Raw genomic sequence first — 18,168 nt, 5'->3', positions numbered from 1 at the left:
CTAGGGAAAATCATGTACAACATTGAGAATTGAGTCAGCTTTCCCCTGTTGGGGAGGAGGGAGGAAAGTGATCCTTTCATCTCAATTCATTAATTATTGAATGTCTGCTCCATACAAAGCATTGTTGTAGGCACTGGGTTTTTTTGGGGGGGTTGCCCCTTTTTAATCATTTGGAATGCAAGAAGTATTTTTGGTCTCTAAGAATTAAAAAAAAAGTTAGGTCATTTCTTACTTTCCTTCAAATGGCATCACTTCGTGTTTGGACTTGGGTAGAAGCAGCACATAGAACAGGGAATGTGGTGCACTAGTGTCTGTCTTATATAAGCAGTGATTGTGTAGTCATTAAAAAAGAAAAATTTAGTTTCTCCATTTTACCAGGGTTAGTGTTGAAAGTTCTTTTCCATCATTTTTTTTTCCACAAGGGCTGAGTATATTGAACTTAAACAACATTTCCTCATTTGAAATTGCAACACTTCCTCCTCTGGACTTTCCAATGGTATTTAATTGGAGGGTGGTCATAAAGAATGATTAAGCAAAGATGGAATTGAACTTATTCATAGAGTGTGTGACATAAACAAGCTTGTTCAGGTCAAAAGGGCTGATGGGCAAAAAAATTATGGTGACACATTTGACTCTGAATTTCCTGGATTGCTAAATATTACTAACTCTAAAGCTCTATGCAACCTAGAGTGAAAGCAACATGTCATCTGTAGGAATTGATAATCCCTGCACTGTCATTACTACCTGTCCTCCCCCTCAAAGTTATTTTGAGCATCTGAGTCTATTCCATCTGCCAGATTAGATCATCAACCCACTGGAAAGGGAATGTGTAAAATTCTACATTTTCTATAGCTTTTAGACTGTTGCTGGCTCCAGCAATCATTAACAAGTGAGAGTGACCTTTAATGGAATAATTGTTTCCTTTTCTCACCTACAGTAAATTGAAAATCTTTCTTTTTGTTACATTTTCACTGATTTGAGAATGACAAGTAATCTTAGGGAAAAATAAAAGGCTTTTCCTACAAGATTTTTTTTCCTTTTCAATTCAGTTAGAAATATTATTTATGTGGAACCAAATTCTTATAAGGCACAGTTCTAGGTGTTAAGACCTACAAAGTGAACTGAAACCTTTTAAAATTATCTTTTAAAAGTCTCTCTTGGAATCATTATAATCTGGGAGTGGGGGGGAGAGAAAAAGTTCTTCCCAAAATAACAATAAAATAATATATTATAAATTGTGTCAAGACAAAGAGGTTTTCAGGGTGACTTGGTGGGGGGAGGAAATATTTCTAAAATTTTTATAAGATTGCAGGATTAATTTTGTTATAGTTTGAGAGTTGGATTTTTTTTTCTGAGAAATTCCTTCTTTACACATACCACAGGTCCAACATGCAGAGTTCATGGTCATGTTTACTTCTCTTTTATCTGAGTCATACCTTTCCCCTGAGGAACCAACAGATTGATCTTATCTTTTGAGATGCAATTCAACTTGTTTTAAATTATAAGATGGTATGAAGATGATTATCATGTCCTAATAATGTCCCATAATGTGCTGCTTTCCATATAGACACATATTTGTCCCATAAAAATAAACACCAATACTATTTTGGGGGAAATGAAACAACAAACCATAACATGCCAGAAGCTAAAATAATTTCATTTTGTTAAGTTTTTGAGGAAGCGAAAAAGCAATTTCTTCCCCAAATGAATCCTGTATCTATAACTTGTATTTTCTGTTGATCTTTAATCCAGAATTAGGTGAATATAATGAAATGTCAAAGGTCATCAATCATATATTACTCTCGAATTGTAGTTTGTTTTGTTTTGTTTTTTTAAAGCGGGATTGGGAAGGGAGAAGTTCAAAATTTGTGTTGGAACAGGATGGTCCAATCCTTACAGAGCTTATAGTTACCTAGGGGGATATTATACAAACACAAATAATAACACATGGTAATTGTTTTTAAAAATGAGTTGTAGTTGAGGTCTGAGGAAGAAAGGATCATTTCTTTGGGGAAATGAGGTGCCAGGAAAGGTTTCCTAGAAGAAGCCGCATTTGAAGTGGATTTTAAAGGGTGACTGAAATTTAATAGGTGGTGTGGTGATCTATATATCCAGCCTTAGCAGGCTCTCTCTTGACCTCTGGTCCCTTATGCCCAACTGCATAGTGGACATTTCAAACCTGGATGTATCATAGGCATCTTGAATTTGGTATGTCCAACACAGATCCCATGATCTTTCCCGCCAAACCCACCCACTTCTGAACCTCTCTACCTCTTTCAAACCTTCCTCTCTTCTTTTAGTCTTACAAGGTTACAACATTGGTGCTGTCCTCTAATCCTCTCTCCCTCTGAACCCTACCTGCCCAGTCAGTTGACAGATCTTACTATCTCTTCATCCACATCACCTCTTGGGCTGTGGTCTTCACTCTACTCACACAGCTACTGCTTTAATTCAGTCCCTTATCACCTCTTGCCTGGATTGTCTCAATGGCCTTCTAACTGATCTCCTTGCCTTAAGTCTCTCTCAGCTCCCATCCATCCTCCACTCAGCTGCCAAAGTGATTTTCTTCATGCATAAATCTGACCACAATACTCCTCTGCCACTTAATATACTGGAATGGGATAAAATACAAAGTTCTCTGGTTTTTAATACCTCATTTACAACTTGTCCCCCACCTACTTTTCCAGACTCATACATTATTCTTTTCCCTGAACTCTTTGATTCTGCCAAATTGGTCTTTTGTTGTTCTAAACAGCACTGCCCTGCCCTCTCTGTGCCTTTATGTTTATGTCCTCCATTCTGAGATTGCATTTCCTTGTCATTTCTACCTGGTGGAACCCTTTCCTTCCTTCCAGATTTGTTTTGAGCACTGCTTTCTACATGTAGTCTTTCCTGACCATCCAACTACTAGTACCATCTTTCCCTAAACTACTTTGTATTTAGTTTGCACTTATTCTTTATATACTTATAGGAACACTTACCTTCCCCTGATAGGATGTAAATTTCTTCAGCTATAATGATTGTTTTATTTTGGTTTTTTGATTCCATGTACATGGAGTACAATGCCTGGCATATGGTAGGTACTCAATAACTGTTTATTGATTGCTAGAGGAAGGGCATTCCACATACAGAGGATAGATGAGTACAGGCATGGAGGAAGGCAATTCTGAGTTGATGTTTTTGGGAAATAGCTAATAGTCCATTTGGGCTGGAGAGTAGAACATAGGAAGGCATATAGTGTGAGGTAAGAAATATAATGGAGAAGTAAGGTGTTGACAGATTGTGTTAAGCCTTGAATACCAAACAAGACTTTTGAACTTCCTAAGTAATAGGGAACAACTAAAGGGCTTTTTTTCTTTTTAAATCAGAGTTCCAAATTCTCTTCCTCAAAGCAATATGATACCCATTACATATGTGGTCATGCAAAACATATTTCTGTATTAGCCACTTTGCAAAAAAAAAAAAAAAGGCAAGAAAAACAAAGTGAAAAAATTATTCTTCAGTCTGTACTTAGAGTTCACCCACATTGTCTCTGGAAATGGATAGCATTTTTCATCATATTTCCTTTGGAATTCCCTTGGACAGTCTTATTGATCAGAATAGCTAAGTCTTTCACAATTGATTATCATTGCCATATTGCTATTATTGTGTACAGTTTTCTCCTGGTTCACTTCACTTTGCATCAGTTCATATGAGTCTTCCCAGATTTTCTGAAACCATCCTGCTCCTCATTTCTCATTGCATAATTATATTCTATCACAATCATATGCCACATGTTCAGTCATTCCCCAATTGATGAGCATCCTCTCAGTTTCCATTTCTTTGCCACCACAAAAAAAAAGAGCTGCTATAAATATTTTTGTACATATAGGTACTTTTTCTTTTTCTTTGATCTCTTTGGTATACAGACCTAGTCATGGTATTGCTCAGATCTTCCTGACTCCAGGTGCAGTTCTTAATCTACTTCGCCACTCAGCTGCCTCTAAAAAAATCTTCTTTTAAAATATCCTTGAAATCTATTTATGCCATTTTCTCCTTGGTCTCATTATTATTGCTTGGCAGGCTCCAGGTCATTTTTTTAAGAGACTGGGTCTCCCTAGACTGGAAGTACAAGGACTGTTCATAAATCCAGTCCCACTATTTATAGGTGTCCAAGGTTTGACTTTCTCTGTTACTGACCTCAACTGGTTTGCCCTTCTTGGAGTAACCTGGTAGCCCCTATGGCTCACCATATTGATACTGAACTTCAAGTATTCACAGAAGCAGCATAATCTACTGCTGTTCAGAACGCCTGAACTGAAGAGATCTACTAGTTTCAGCATTCTCTGGTCACCTAGATTACATGTGACCAGATAACACAATGCCAGATTCACTCTTGTAACTTTCTTCATGACTTTAGTACTTGCCTTACATAAAGTCATTTCATCTCTACCCTTGTTTCTTCCATGAAAATGAGGAACCAAAAGACTGAGAGGCAATGTGACGCAGTAGATAGAGAGCCACACTTTGCCTAGGAAGACCTGGGTCTGCCTCAGTCAAGGCAAGTCACTTAATCTCTCTTTGCCCTCAGAAACTCTGTTAGACTACATATTTCAGAACAGTTGTTGACTTCTGTTGGTAGTGGAGTTTGCCAACTGGGAATTCCCTATAGCAGTGAAATTGCAAGTTTGACATTTGACCAACTCCTCTTTCTCCTCCTGCCTCTCCCCCCAGTAGTGTTGGGATCTGAGGAGGTATATTAGAACTAGCAGTGATGCTAAGGGGGGACCTGATTCAGGTTCAGGTTCTCTCTCTCTCTCTCTCTCTCTCTCTCTCTCTCTCTCTCTCTCTCTCTGTATGTGAATACATGCACATATATGATATTATACTGATCTGTATCTGGCCACTGGACCCAGATGACTCTGAAGGAAAAAGTGAGGCTGGTGACTTTGCACAGTCCTTCCTCACTTAAATCCAACTCACTTGCGACTCATGGCATCATCTTCCTGATGTCATGGTCCTCTATGAGAATGAAGGACAAACGGCCACACACTATATTATATAATACTAATATATTTTACACTGTGTGTGTGTGTATGTGTGCATGTGTGTGTAATAGTGTGGTGACAAACATTTAATAGGCTCCCCAGAAAAGAAATAGTTTATGCATGGCACACCTTAAAGTTTAATCTGCATTATTATTATGAATATTATCAGTAAAGATTTTTGCCAAAATAATGTTAGATGTGAATTTTCTTCTTTCCTCTGTATTTGGGTGTAAAAGGAGCTTTGAAGAGGGAATCTGCTGGATGGGCATGCTGAGTTAGAGTGGGTTCTGATTTCAAATACTGCCTTTGTGTGACAGTTTTTCACGTGTGAAATGATGATGTTGAATTGACTAAGAACTGTTACTTTTAAGTCTAGATTATATTGACCTGTGAAAGTAGCTTCATCCAATATAAAAGAGATCATTTACCTTATTTGAAAATATATGAAGTATTTATAATAAGATGACCAAGAATATATTTTCTGTTTAAAGGTTTTCCTGGTAGGTGAGGTGACTTTATGTCAGTCAACAAGTATTTGTTAAGCACCTTCTATGTGCCAGGCACTGAGAGTTCTTTCTGGTTTTTTATTCATATCAAATGATGATTTTGCTTTATAGAACTTAAAAAACCTTTTTCCCCCAATGGGTTTACCCAAACACCAGTACTTCTTTAACTTAATGTTGTCTTATTTCAGATCCTGTTGAGAATAATTATGAAACTCTTCATGTAGTCAATATTGAAAGAAATGGAAAAGTTATTTACAGTTGTAAGGTATGTTTGTACACCCTTTATACAGAATTAGATATTGTGAGGAAAAATTGACTGTTAACCTTTAGCTTATGATTATTATTTTTCAGTAAAATTTAATTTAGAATTCAATTTTTAAATATTACATATGACATAAAACTCTTGCATAATTCCATTTTTCTAGAAATAAAACTAATGAAATGCTGAAAAAGCAAATAAATTGCCTTAAGTAACCATCAGCTAGCAAATGTTAAAATACTCAACAACGAAAAAATGAATGGTTCATGAAATGGTTCATGAAACCATTAACAAGTCATTTCCAAGGTCTTTTGGGAAATATGTACTAATTTTAACAATGTAGTATGACCTACTCTAAGCTTTATTTCCTCTTTTCTAAGGGGATTTTTCTAAGAGCATTACCTTTTCTAAGGTAATCTCCTTCTAAGAGGATTTCCTGGATTATATTCTATTGTTATTATTTACATAGCTGTCAGTACACATTTTTTGGGTTTTTCTTTCTTCTTTCTGCATCACTTAATATGTCTTCCTATTAAATGCATTTTTTGACATGATCTGTGACTTTATCCATATTGTTTAAGTTCTAGACTTCCAATGTAATTAGTTCATCTACCAATGCAGATCAGCAAATTTTCTATAATTCAGGTGTAGAAAGTTGCCTGAGTCACTGAGAGGTTTGGTGACTTGGCCATGGTCATATAGCTGATGTATTTCAGAGACAGAACTCAGACTCAGGTCTTCCTGTCTCAAAGGCCAACTTTTTTTCTTTAATTATTTTATTTGTTTTCAGTTTTCTATGATCACTTGCATGTATCTTAGATTTTTTCCCCCTCCCTCCCTCCTCCTTCTCCCCTCCTACCCTGAGACAACATGCAGTCTCATATAGGTTCTACAAATACATTCTTATTAAATACATTTTCACCTTAGTCATGTTGCATAGAAGAATTAAAATGAATGGGAGAAACCATAAAACAAAACATAACACAAGAGAAAATGGTCCTGTGATCCAATTCCATAGTTCTTTCTCTGGATGTGGAAGGTGTTTTGCCTCGAGTCCTATGGGGATGTTTTAGGTCCACCAAGGCCAACCCTTTATCCTCTGCATCACTCCCTCTCTCTAAGTCTTCCCATATTGCTTTGTTTTCTTCATGTTTATAATTTTTTATAGTATTAGAATATTTGATTGCACAATTTGCTTGACCATGAGAACTGTTGTTTGCATAGATGGTATCTGTGTTTTAGTCTCACAAATAATGCTTTTAGCAATATTTTGGTACTTTTTTATTGTCATCATTTTTGAGTTATGGACATAGTAGTGTATCACTTGGCTAAAAGATGTGAATAGTTTTGTACCTCTAAATAACTTATTAATAGTTTTTTTTTCTTTTTAAGAGCTTAAAACATCATTCACATAAATTTCTTGTCAGATAGAATTAAATATATTCAAGCCTTTTTCAGGAAAAAAAATTAACACACTTACCCCAGTCTGTTTTAGTTATTTTGAATTTAAATAGTTAAAATTTTGATGGTGAATCTCAAAGAAAAAAAATCACAGCTTGATAGTGTACTGTTTTAACTATGTAAAGTGAGTTCATAGTGTTAGCTACCAATGTATTTTGTCAAGGACCATAAGTATTACTTCCCTCCTTTCAGTAGACATGGTCAGCCTATTTAGATGGGGACAATGTGTTTCCCACGCTGACATAGTCACACGGTGCCTGATTTCTGCCAAATTGTTACCTTATTTGAACTTTCTGTTTTTAAGCCAGAAGGATCCCAGCTGTTCCAAATATATAACATTTAATAAAATGGATGACTGATTTATTTTTTTACTTTAAAAAAGAATTGAAATAATTTGTTTTGACGCAACAGATCCTTTCCCAATAAACACAAACAAATCTGGGCTAGCCAATTAACAGAAAGCAGGAACATGCCCTTTAACTTGAATATTTTTACTACTAAGGTAGACTATTGTATTTGACTAGTTTTATTGTCTCAGTGTTGGCTTTATTGATGTTATCTTAGGCATTGTATATATTTTGGTGTATTTTTTTGTATTGTGTGCATATTTGTGTGTATTCTTTTGGCTCTTTTTTTTCATTTTGCATCACTTTACATATGTCTCTGAGTTCTCAGTGTCTCTGAATTTTTCATGTTTGCATTCCTTAATCTATAATAATATTAGAGTATATTCATATACCATAATTTATTGAACCATTTCCTTAGACCCAGTGGGTATTCACTTATTTTGTCTTCATCTTTTTATTATTGTTGTTAACAATTGATTTCTTTTAATAGGACAGTAAGAGAAATGTCTTCTTTGGATTATATGATCTCCAAACTAAAAAAAATGAGGTAAGACAGCAGGAGTCTTACGTTATTATGCTCAATATTTACCTTCTTGCTTTTATACTCTTTTCTTTCCTTTATTTTCTAGTTTCTTAGTTATAAATAACCTAAGTCTTTCAGTTTTTGCCCTTATCTTTGTTGCATTCCCATTAAGAAAGAAAAAATTGCAAGAGTTCTTGGATCAAAACAGTAATTTGTAGGAACCTGCCATGAAAAATTTCTAACCAGTGCTTTCAAATGTCATATTTCTTTGCATAATCATCACAGATTCTTTGCCAAATTTTTTTTTGCAAAAAAGTGGGGTATGACCATTACATGAAGCTTTTTTTAAAAAAAATTATGTTGGTATTAGTTAAAAATCATTTATTGCTAAACTGTCTTTGGTGCAAGATTAGGATGCACATAATACTTGTGAATATATGTTAAAATTGGGAAGATACAAGTTTTACCATATCATGCGACTTACTCATAGCAAATCCCCCTTCCTGCCCACTCCCCTTGTACCTTCATTGGGTTGAGTGACAATACCATTGGCATTGTAATGCTCTAAACAAGCCATGCAAGACAGCTTTCAGAAATATGCTGACAATGCATGCGTGCTGAGAATTCTAGGCTCAAGACTCACAATGTGCGAGAGATAAATGCATATCCATACAGTGAATACATTGCTATTCTGTTTACCTTTGAAGCAGCATGAGGAAGAGAAGTATACTATGTGACAATTAAGTGATGACAAGTTATAAGTCAATTTTTGGACTGAAAAAACAGGGTGCAACGATTTTGTGATTGAGATGATTATGCAGTGAAATATGGTACAATACTAAAGTTATACACGTTAAGCAGTGATTGGGGTAAAATATCAGCATGGTAGGGAGAAGAAAGAGAAAGCACACCCATTTCTCTTTCTGGGTCCTGCTTGCTAGAAGTGCTCGTCAGCAAACATTTATTAAGCATCTGCTATGTGTCAAGTCCTGTGCTAAGGACTGGGGATGTAAAGAAAGGCCAAAATGTGGTTTGCCCTCAGAAAGCTTATCTTCACATTGGAGAGAAAACATGCTAACAACATGTTTTACATTTACATAGAATACAAATTCTATCCACAGTATAGGGAATGTCATGTCAGAAGGAAGGCAATAGTGGTGGAGGGTGGGGAAGGAAGGGGGAGATTAGGAAGGACCTCTAGAATATGGGATTTGAGCTGAGTCTTGAAGGAAGTCGGGGAAGCCAGTAGGTAAGAGGAGAGCATTTCAAACATGGGAGAAAACTAAGAAGGCCTATTTCATTGGATTGTAGAGGTTTTGGGGTGGAATAAAGTGTAAGAAAATTGGAAAGGTAGGAAGAAGCCAGACTGTGAAGGACATTAACAGCCAAACAGAATTTTATGTTTGATCCTGGAGGTAACAGGAAGCAATTGGAGTTTATTGGGCAGGGAAATGCTATACTTAAAGAAGGTCTATACTCTAAGAAAATCATTTTGATGGCTGAGTGGAAGGTTGATTTTAGTGGAGGCAGGTCTGAGGTAGGGAGAACAAGAGAAGACTATTCAGTAGTCCAGACCTGAGGTGATGAAGACCTGCCACAGGAAGGTTGTCATGTCAGAGGAGAGGAGGGAGCCAATGAGAGATGTTGTGAATGTAGAGATGATAAGACATGGCAGTAGACTGAATGTTATGATGTGAATGTAAATGATGAGTGGAAGATGATTCAAGCCTGGGTAACTTATGGTGTTCATAAGATGTCCAGTTTGAGATGTCCAAAAGACAATTGATGATATAAGACTGGTGTTCAGGAGACAGATAAAGGCTGGTTATATAGACCTTGGAATCATCTGCCTAGAGATTATCATTGAATCCATGGGAGTTGATGAAATCCCCAAGTTAGATAGTATAGCAGAGGAAAGAGAAGAAAGTCTAGAACATAGCTTCAGGACCTTCCACGATATATGTGTGTGTGTGTGTGTGTGTGTGTGTGTGTGTGTGTGTGTGTGTATGTGTTTGTGATAAACCAACTAGCTAGTGGCCAACTCATGCCAGAAGTTATTGTTTATAGTTTAGGAGAGAAAAAAACATAAGAATAAAGAAACAAAGGAAGAACAGTGGTAATAAAGAGAGAGAAGGCAGAACATAGTGTAGTCTGAAGGGATAGGCATGTGAGACAAAACAGAGGTGTCCACAAAGGCAAAAATTTAAAAACTAGGAGGAATGAGATTGCAAACTAGGTTTGAGAACAAAGAGGTGCAAAACTGGGAGGATGTGTGTAAGTCTGTGTGTGTGTGTGTGTGTGTGTGTGTGTGTGTGTGTGTGCACGCTTGTGATTTAAACAGAGCAAGGTCAGAAAAACTCCACAGAAAAGTAAAGCACAAGGTGTTGTTTACTGACACTATTTCATGCAAGAAATGAGCCCATGACAGAATCCTTTCGTGGTGGCTGCACATGAGCCATGCTCCCTTCCCATTTAAGCTGTGGTTGAACAGCTGTGGGTCCAGATAGGCTCCAGATATGGCTTTGGGAGGCTGCCACCCTACCACAGGAACTGAAAGCCCCTGGAACAAGGCTGGCTGATTATATGGGCACTTCTGCCTGGCTGGTGGGTGCCATTATAGCCAGAGGAAGCAGGCTGAGTGTTCTTACAACTTACTCTCCGCCCTGCCGCCTGCCTGACCCATCCCCTTTGATCCAGTAATACTGCCCTCCTTGCTGTTCCCTAAATAAGACACCCCATCTGTAGACACCCAACATTTCACTGTCTACTGCTCATATATAAATCCTTTCATTCTTCATCTCCCTGTCTTGGCTTCCCTGGGTTCCTTCAAGTCTCAGTTAAAATCCTACCTTCTAAAAAACAAGGTTTTCCCAATCTCTCTTAATGCTAGTGTCTTCCACCTGTTGATTATCTCCATTTTATCCTCTCTATGTCTTATTGTATATGGGGTTTTTTTGCTTGTTATCTCCCCCATTAGCCTGTGGGCCTACTGAGAGCAGGGACTGTCTTATCTCTTTCTTTGCATCCTTAGCACTTAGTACAATGCCAGACACATGGAAGATGCTTAATCAATGCTTGTTTAATGGCTGACTGATGTAATCCTGGTGAATTGTGCAAGTTGGCTTTTGTGTTTCTCTGGTTTTACAGAGAGAACATAGGAAGACAGGATAGACGAAATATCTGGGTATGGTCAAATAGCTCTTGGTATTTTGTGTGTGACCCGGGCATATTTCAGGTGTTGTATTACTGCACCTTACTAATTGCCCTCCCTTTAGGAATATGACCCTTAGGTGTCATGTATTTCTATTGCCTTTGGTGCACAATGGCCAGGAGTCAGTATATCTACACCCTAAGGGGAAAAGTTGTGCCCATATCAGTGGCTTTTGTGTTCCTGAGAATATTGGCAAGGACCTATCAGTAGATATACTTACCTGAACCTTTTGTACACACACAAAAAAACTCATTTAAACTACAACCCATAAATAGGTGACCCATACTTTCTTTTTAAATTTTAATATCTATCAATACATACAGACTTAGATTTATTCCACTTGGTTAACCCTAGGCCTCTTTATGTGCATTCTCTTTGACCTATCTTGGACTCAGCTGCTTTTAGAAAAAAAAAAACAATAATTATATCCTGAAAGTCTTACAGTTAGTTGGTCTAATAAATGTCCTAATTAGGCCCTTACATTTTTCTTTAGCTTGCTGCTGAAGCTTCAAGACCTCTTATATTTTCTGAGTGATTCTGATTTGCTTTTTAAAGGGGTGTGAACAGTAGCCATCCCCAACAATTCATAACTCTTCACTAGGTTTTCTTCTTTTGGAGTGAATAAATTTTCCAGTTTACTAACTGACTTTTTTAAAGAAGTCAGACTGTTAATCTTTTTGACATTTTGAAACTATCCAAAAAATCCCTACAAAGCAAAAATAGAGATTAAACAGAGTTAAAAAATTTTCCTGATAAAGCTGTAGAAATTCTTACTAGAGTCCTCAAAATAAACACTAGTAGTATCCAGGGCAATTGTAGTGATGCTTTAGGTCAGATTTTTAAGTTAATAGAATTTTGCCTTGCCACTATCATCCTTGTTAATTACTGATAAAAATAAAATTGAAATGATTTTTAAAAGAGGGCTTATTAAGGTGATTTGTAAGTTTAGGATTGCTATTTAACATGAAACTCCATAATAAACAAGAATTTTATTTCTAAATAGCATCTGTATACGTTTGAGAAAGATTTGCAAGTTGTCAGTTGCTCTGTCAATCATGAGAAAACATTACTTGGTAAGTGATATCCTCTTGAATTTTTGCATTAATAATTTATTCTATATTATCCATTTTTAGGGAGATAATTTTCTTAGACAAATTAGTTGGCCCTAAACTATACAAAAACATAGATTACACTATGTTTCAACTTAGGTTATTTTGTCGTTTCAGTTTTCTGCTGTAAAATGAAATCATTTAAAAATCTCTAATAAAGCTTTCTGATTTTTCTTCCATTAGCTGTCAGTTTTATACAACCAGCTAAGAAAAGAAGTAATGAACTTCAACCAGGTAATACAATCATTTTTTTTACTCTACTCATTAGTAGTGACCAGTCTTTTTCAGGCTCTTGCATGGGAAGCAAGCAAGCATTTAGTAAGTGCTTACTATAAGTTGGGCACTGTGCTAAGCTTGGGAGATACAAATACAAGCAAAAAAGAAAGACAGTCACTACCCTCAAGGAGTTTATATTGTAATGGGGGAAGAGAGTATTCAGAAGGAAATTGAGAAGTAGGTCTCTCTGCAAGAAGGAAGATGCTCAGTATGGGGTATGGGGGTATGGTTTTAAAGTCCAGAAAGTCAGGAGCAGACCTTGGAGGAGAATGAAGGTAGGCTGGCCTGGGTCCATCTGCAAAATACATAAACTTTCAAATTTTCTGATCATGAATTATTCTGCTTTTAGAATGAAAGTCCCTGCGATCATGAGATGCATGCATTTTATATAGTTCCAAACACATGGTGAATGCTCATCTAGTATTGAACAAATACTCATCTTTTTGAAGGTCAAGCTTTTATTAAGCTCCTGCTATGCACTAGGTCCTATGCTAAGTGTTTTCCAAATATTACCTCATTGGAACCTTATGATAACTTTGTGAGATAGGTGCTATTATCATCTCAGTTTTAAAGTCGATGAAACTGAGGCAGGCAGAGGCTGATGACTTCCCCAGGTTCACATAGTTAGTGAGTATCTGAGGCTGAATTTGAACTAAGATGTTTCTGGCTCCAGGCCCAGTGCTCTATTTGCTGTTCCAACTGGTGACCTTCTAGATGTCATGGCCATCTACACACAGCTTTAGAGAGCCAGAGGGAGCACTGATGGAGTTGTCAGGTATCTGTGTAGGTCATTTCCCCAACTAGATCACAAGCTCCTTCAGGGAAGATTGTGTTTTTTATGTCTTTGAGGCTGTATTATTACAGTGCCTGAAACAGAGCTGAATGGATATTTCATTCTTCTTCATCATCAATATTCATCAGGAAATTTTTTGGGTGCCTTCTATGAGCTAGTTGATGGGGCCAGGGGTAGGTGAAGAATATAGCGTACTGCTCTTGGGAGGTGAAGAAGCAGAGAAAGGGCCATTTTATAATGAAAAAAATGAATGAACACATACTGAATGTCATTAAATTTTATTCTCTGTAATACATACAGGTATTTCCTTTGTGGTAAATTAATTTTTATGTGTTACAACGTAAACAATTTTCAAGATTTGCTTAGCTACCTAGATCCCTTGTTCTGTTATTGGTTGTAAGATGTAGTCCCTATGGTCAAGTCTTTTACAGTCTAGTTAGGGAGGTAGGGTATACACATAGAGGAATTAGCAATAATACGAAGCAGAATAAGCTTAGTTCTAAATGAGTGATAAAAGTAACATGTGCTAGTGACCACAGTGGGTTGGGGTTTGGTTAAAGAGTGGCAGCAAACACTCTTCTGCCGGGCTTCCAAGATGGCATGGAATCTGCCCCTCTTTCCCGAACTAGTCCAGGTTCCCTCACCATTAGACTTACCTCACCTCAGACTTCTGTCCTTACTGGCCCTGTCCATGTCAAACTCAGTCCTATCCCTAAGTCTTTGGTTGTACTGTTTCTTCTGCTTGGAATTCAACAATTTAATTCAACTCCTCATTTATCAAGTGTCTGCTCTATGCAGGGTACTAATTCTGCAATACTTTGAAATTGGTACCCTATTTTCTGTTCTCCTAGAACTTAGCAAACAACTCAGTGCAAAATAAATCATAACAAGCATGTCAGAGAGGGTGCAAACAATGTGTTACATGGAGAATGAGTGAAAGGAGAAGATCTTTCCTGACTGAAGGCCATCAAAGAAGGGTACATGGAGGGAGAAGAAGAATTTGAGTTGGGTTTTAAAGGCTGGGTGGGAACTCAGTAGGTAGAGGTTGATGCTGGCAAAAGCATTCTGAGCATGTTAAATAGTGTGAGCCAAAGCATATAGGTTGGGAAAGGCAGGAGTTAGAGAGGGGATGATGAATGTTCCAATCTGGCTGTCCAAAAAGGTAAGTGAATGAGAGTAATAAGACGTAAGACTAGGGTGATGTCAGCCCATAGAGGGACTTTAATGTCAGGAAAAGGAATTTAAGCTTTCTTCATCTGGCTACAGGAAATTATTGAAGGGTTTTGAGTTGAGAATTGATATGTCAGATCATGGCATAATCAATTCAGCAAGTCAGCAGGTAGGTATTAAGTGCCTACTATGTGCCACACACTGTGTTTATTACTGACTGGACAGAAAAATGAAACAGACCCTACTCTTGAGGAGTCTCCAACCTAGTTGGAGGATGAGTCTTGACAGTAGTGTCGTAGATCTTCACCAGTGTGCCAGAAGCTGTCACTGTGGGGATTCCGTGTGATGGTTGTCTCATTCCCTTGTCTTCAGCATAGTTTCAGTCTTAATCTCTTCTAGGAACACAGAAGTCTGATAGGGGAAGGCTTGGCTATATCTATCTGGAACCACAGCGAGTGGTTAGGAGTGTCAATGAATGCAGCAACAGCATCCAGTTTGGGACATCTGTTGGCCTTTTCACTTTGCTTCGCCGTAGCCACTAAGTCTCTTCTCTTTGCTCTGTTTTCCTCAGGATTGCTTGACAGCCTTATAATAATTAAAAACAAACCAACAAACAAAACCTTGCCACTATTCTTGCTGGATTCTTGGTTGTAATCTTTTCCCTCATCTCCTTCTCCTCCTTCTCCTTCTCTCTTCCTTTTTCACCATCTCCTTCTTCTTTTCCTCCTCCTCAGCCTTCTCCTTCTCTCTCTACCAATCAGCAATAGCTCCTGGGAAATCCCTCCTGGGAAATTGAACTCTTGTTTTCCTTCAATAAGCAACCATTATGTGGGTCTAGGGTCTCATGGGAAATGTAGTTCACATGTTTGTATCTACCAGATACACACACATATGTAATATATAAATGTATACATCTACATAGATACATATACATGCACACACACACACACACACACACACACACACACACACTTACACTTACACACTTCCCTTCCTTTGTGCAGAAGGGAGGGGAAAGCTAGAACTGTTTTATACCTCATCTGCTTTGGTTAATTTGGAAAAGCAAAAAAAGTAGAAGTGAAAAGATCTCTTAGGTGTCGATCACAATAGAGCATATAAATGGTAATTAGAACCAGCGGCCAGTGCTGGTAGTAGGAATAGTGAGGAGGGAATTGTAGAGAGATTTGTGGAGTTAGAATCAATTGTATGTGAGAGGTAGGGAATTGGGATGAGTTAAAAAGAATTAAAGAGTTAAAAAGAGATAATTCTAATGAAAAATGATGAAATAACTAACTGAAAATAGTGAAGTAAGAAATAGATTTTTGGGTAGAAGATCAGCTCTATTATCAACATGCTGAGGGTGAGGTAGTGGTTAGATATTCAATCAGAGCATTATGTAGGCACTTGGAAAATATGGGGCTGGAGCTCAGAATAGATTTGGAAGTCATTTGTATGTGTGAGGCAACATTTGAAAAGATAGCAACGAATGGAAATATCAAGAGACAAGAGTTATCAGGGGCCTATTACAGAACCGGAAAATACTCACCTTAAGAATTTATGAAGAAGGAGAGCCAGCAAAGAAGACAGAGTGAGATGTAGGAGGAAAGCCAGGAGAATATGGACTCTCAAAAGTTGGACAAGGAAGAATCCATCAAGAAGGTGGATTGTCAACCCTATCAAATGCTGTAAAATCAAATGCTGATGAAGATGGGGAACAGGCTGCTAAATTTAAAAATTAGGTTGTCATTGGTGACCTTGAAAAAGAGTAGTTTCAGTAGTCTGGTAAAGACTGAAGCCAGATTACAAAGAATGGAAGAAATGTTTTATCTTTTGTTTTGTCACTGATCCATTATTCAAATCTAGTCTTTCTGTAAAGTCTTCTTTAATTATTCTAGTCCACACTAATCCTTATTCCCTGAACTTCTGTTAAATTTTTATTGAGTGGCACATGCTTATTTCATAGATTTGTAGAATGTTAGAATTGGAAAGATCTTTAGAGATCAGCTAATTCAGTCTTATTTTACAAATGAAAAACTAAAGCCAACAGAAGTGATATGAATGGAAGAAAATAAACATTTATATAGTACCTACTATGTGCCAAGTGCCATGCTAAGTGCTTTATAAATATTATCTCACTTGAAGTGATTCATGCACTGCCACATAATGAGAGCTGGTCTTAGAACGCAATTCTTTTGCCTCCCATGACATTTCCAGTACACTAAAGGTCATAGAGGATTTTAATAAGAAATTTTCCTAAATAAAATTCTACTTCATTATGATAATCATATTTTTAAATTTTGGTGCAATCTACATCAGAGGAGTATTTAATGTAGGAAGAGATCTGAAAGATAATGACCTTAAGAATCTTAGTTTTAAAGATATATGACAGGGTACCCTTTTATTGTGGATAGTTATCTGTAGTTGCTTAAAATAATGTAATAATATGGCCAAGATCATGTGAACCAAATAGCTTTATATTCTGTTCCATCACTGTGAACTTGATTCTAATATTAGCTATGTATTGTATAAAATCATTCTATTAGCTACTTAATTTTTTTCTTTTGCTCATTAAAGGGGCCATTCCCAGATTACTTCTTATTCACTGTATGGCCTTACCTCACTCTAAGTGAGTACCTGAATAGGCCAAGGTCTCCCACTGCATCCTGGGCCTTCTCCAGTCATCCTGATGAATATCTGGTTACTGGATCCAGCTCTTCCTCACTCAAAACAAAGTCAAGTGCAAAGTCATGTCATCATTTCTCTGATGTCATGGTCTTCTTCAAAAACAAAGGACGAACATAGCATAATGCTTGTATGGCACTGGGAGGAGAGCAGGGCAGCTGGAAAAGAGAGAGAGAGTGACTCAGTTAATGCAAATATGATTCCATTATTAGAGAGAAATAATTTGGAGCACATTCCAGATTGTATGATATATCACATACCCACCCCCCAAAAATCACATTATCCTTGTATATCGATAATATTTGCCATGGAACTAAACTGTGTGTGAATCAGTTTAGCTGCTGGCTGGACACAGAGTGGAGTTCTGTTTGTGTCATATGAAGCCAAAATCCTTGTGCATTTCTCTGAAAATGGCTATTCTGAGACTTTTGACTTCCCATCGATGTGTAAATCCCTTTCCTGCCATCTTTTCAATCCATTTGGGCTATTAAAGTGTGCTAATTTCCAGCTTAATGTTTTTGGGGATCTTATTCTTGAAACTCTCTACCTGCTAATTCAGTTGATTTATCATGTTTCCAGTGACCTAATGTTACTAATTAAGTCTGTTCATCTAGCAGGTGAAATGTGAAGACTGATAACTAGCTGACTTTTGTCAGAGAAGCTTTTGTTTCAAATGTAATTCTTTATCACAGTCTAAACAAGTCGTGCAAAACCAGGCATTTGTCCACTGCCATCCCTCCTCCCCTGCAGGGTCCTGTGATTGAGACTGATCAAGGACGTCTTTGTTTGCACTTGCCTCTCTTG

At 37.2% G+C, this 18,168-nt stretch overlaps 1 protein-coding gene across 2 annotated transcripts in view; it reads left to right on the top strand.

Annotated features, from left to right (window-relative positions):
* GSAP (gamma-secretase activating protein) overlaps window positions 1-18,168 on the top strand; it is a 111,365-nt gene that overhangs the window by 7,649 nt on the left and 85,548 nt on the right. For both annotated transcript variants that reach the window (XM_072653164.1, XM_072653163.1), the window contains exons 2-5: window positions 5,722-5,798; window positions 8,091-8,147; window positions 12,338-12,407; window positions 12,627-12,677. In XM_072653164.1, the coding sequence (XP_072509265.1) occupies window positions 5,722-5,798; window positions 8,091-8,147; window positions 12,338-12,407; window positions 12,627-12,677 (255 nt within the window). The remainder of the gene's footprint in view (window positions 1-5,721; window positions 5,799-8,090; window positions 8,148-12,337; window positions 12,408-12,626; window positions 12,678-18,168) is intronic.

Source organism: Notamacropus eugenii, chromosome 3 (genome assembly GCF_028372415.1).
Source record: "Notamacropus eugenii isolate mMacEug1 chromosome 3, mMacEug1.pri_v2, whole genome shotgun sequence".
Classification (NCBI taxonomy): Eukaryota; Metazoa; Chordata; class Mammalia; order Diprotodontia; family Macropodidae; genus Notamacropus; species Notamacropus eugenii.
Note: the sequence above shows the minus strand (reverse complement) of the source record. Positions and strands in the feature narration are given on the sequence as shown.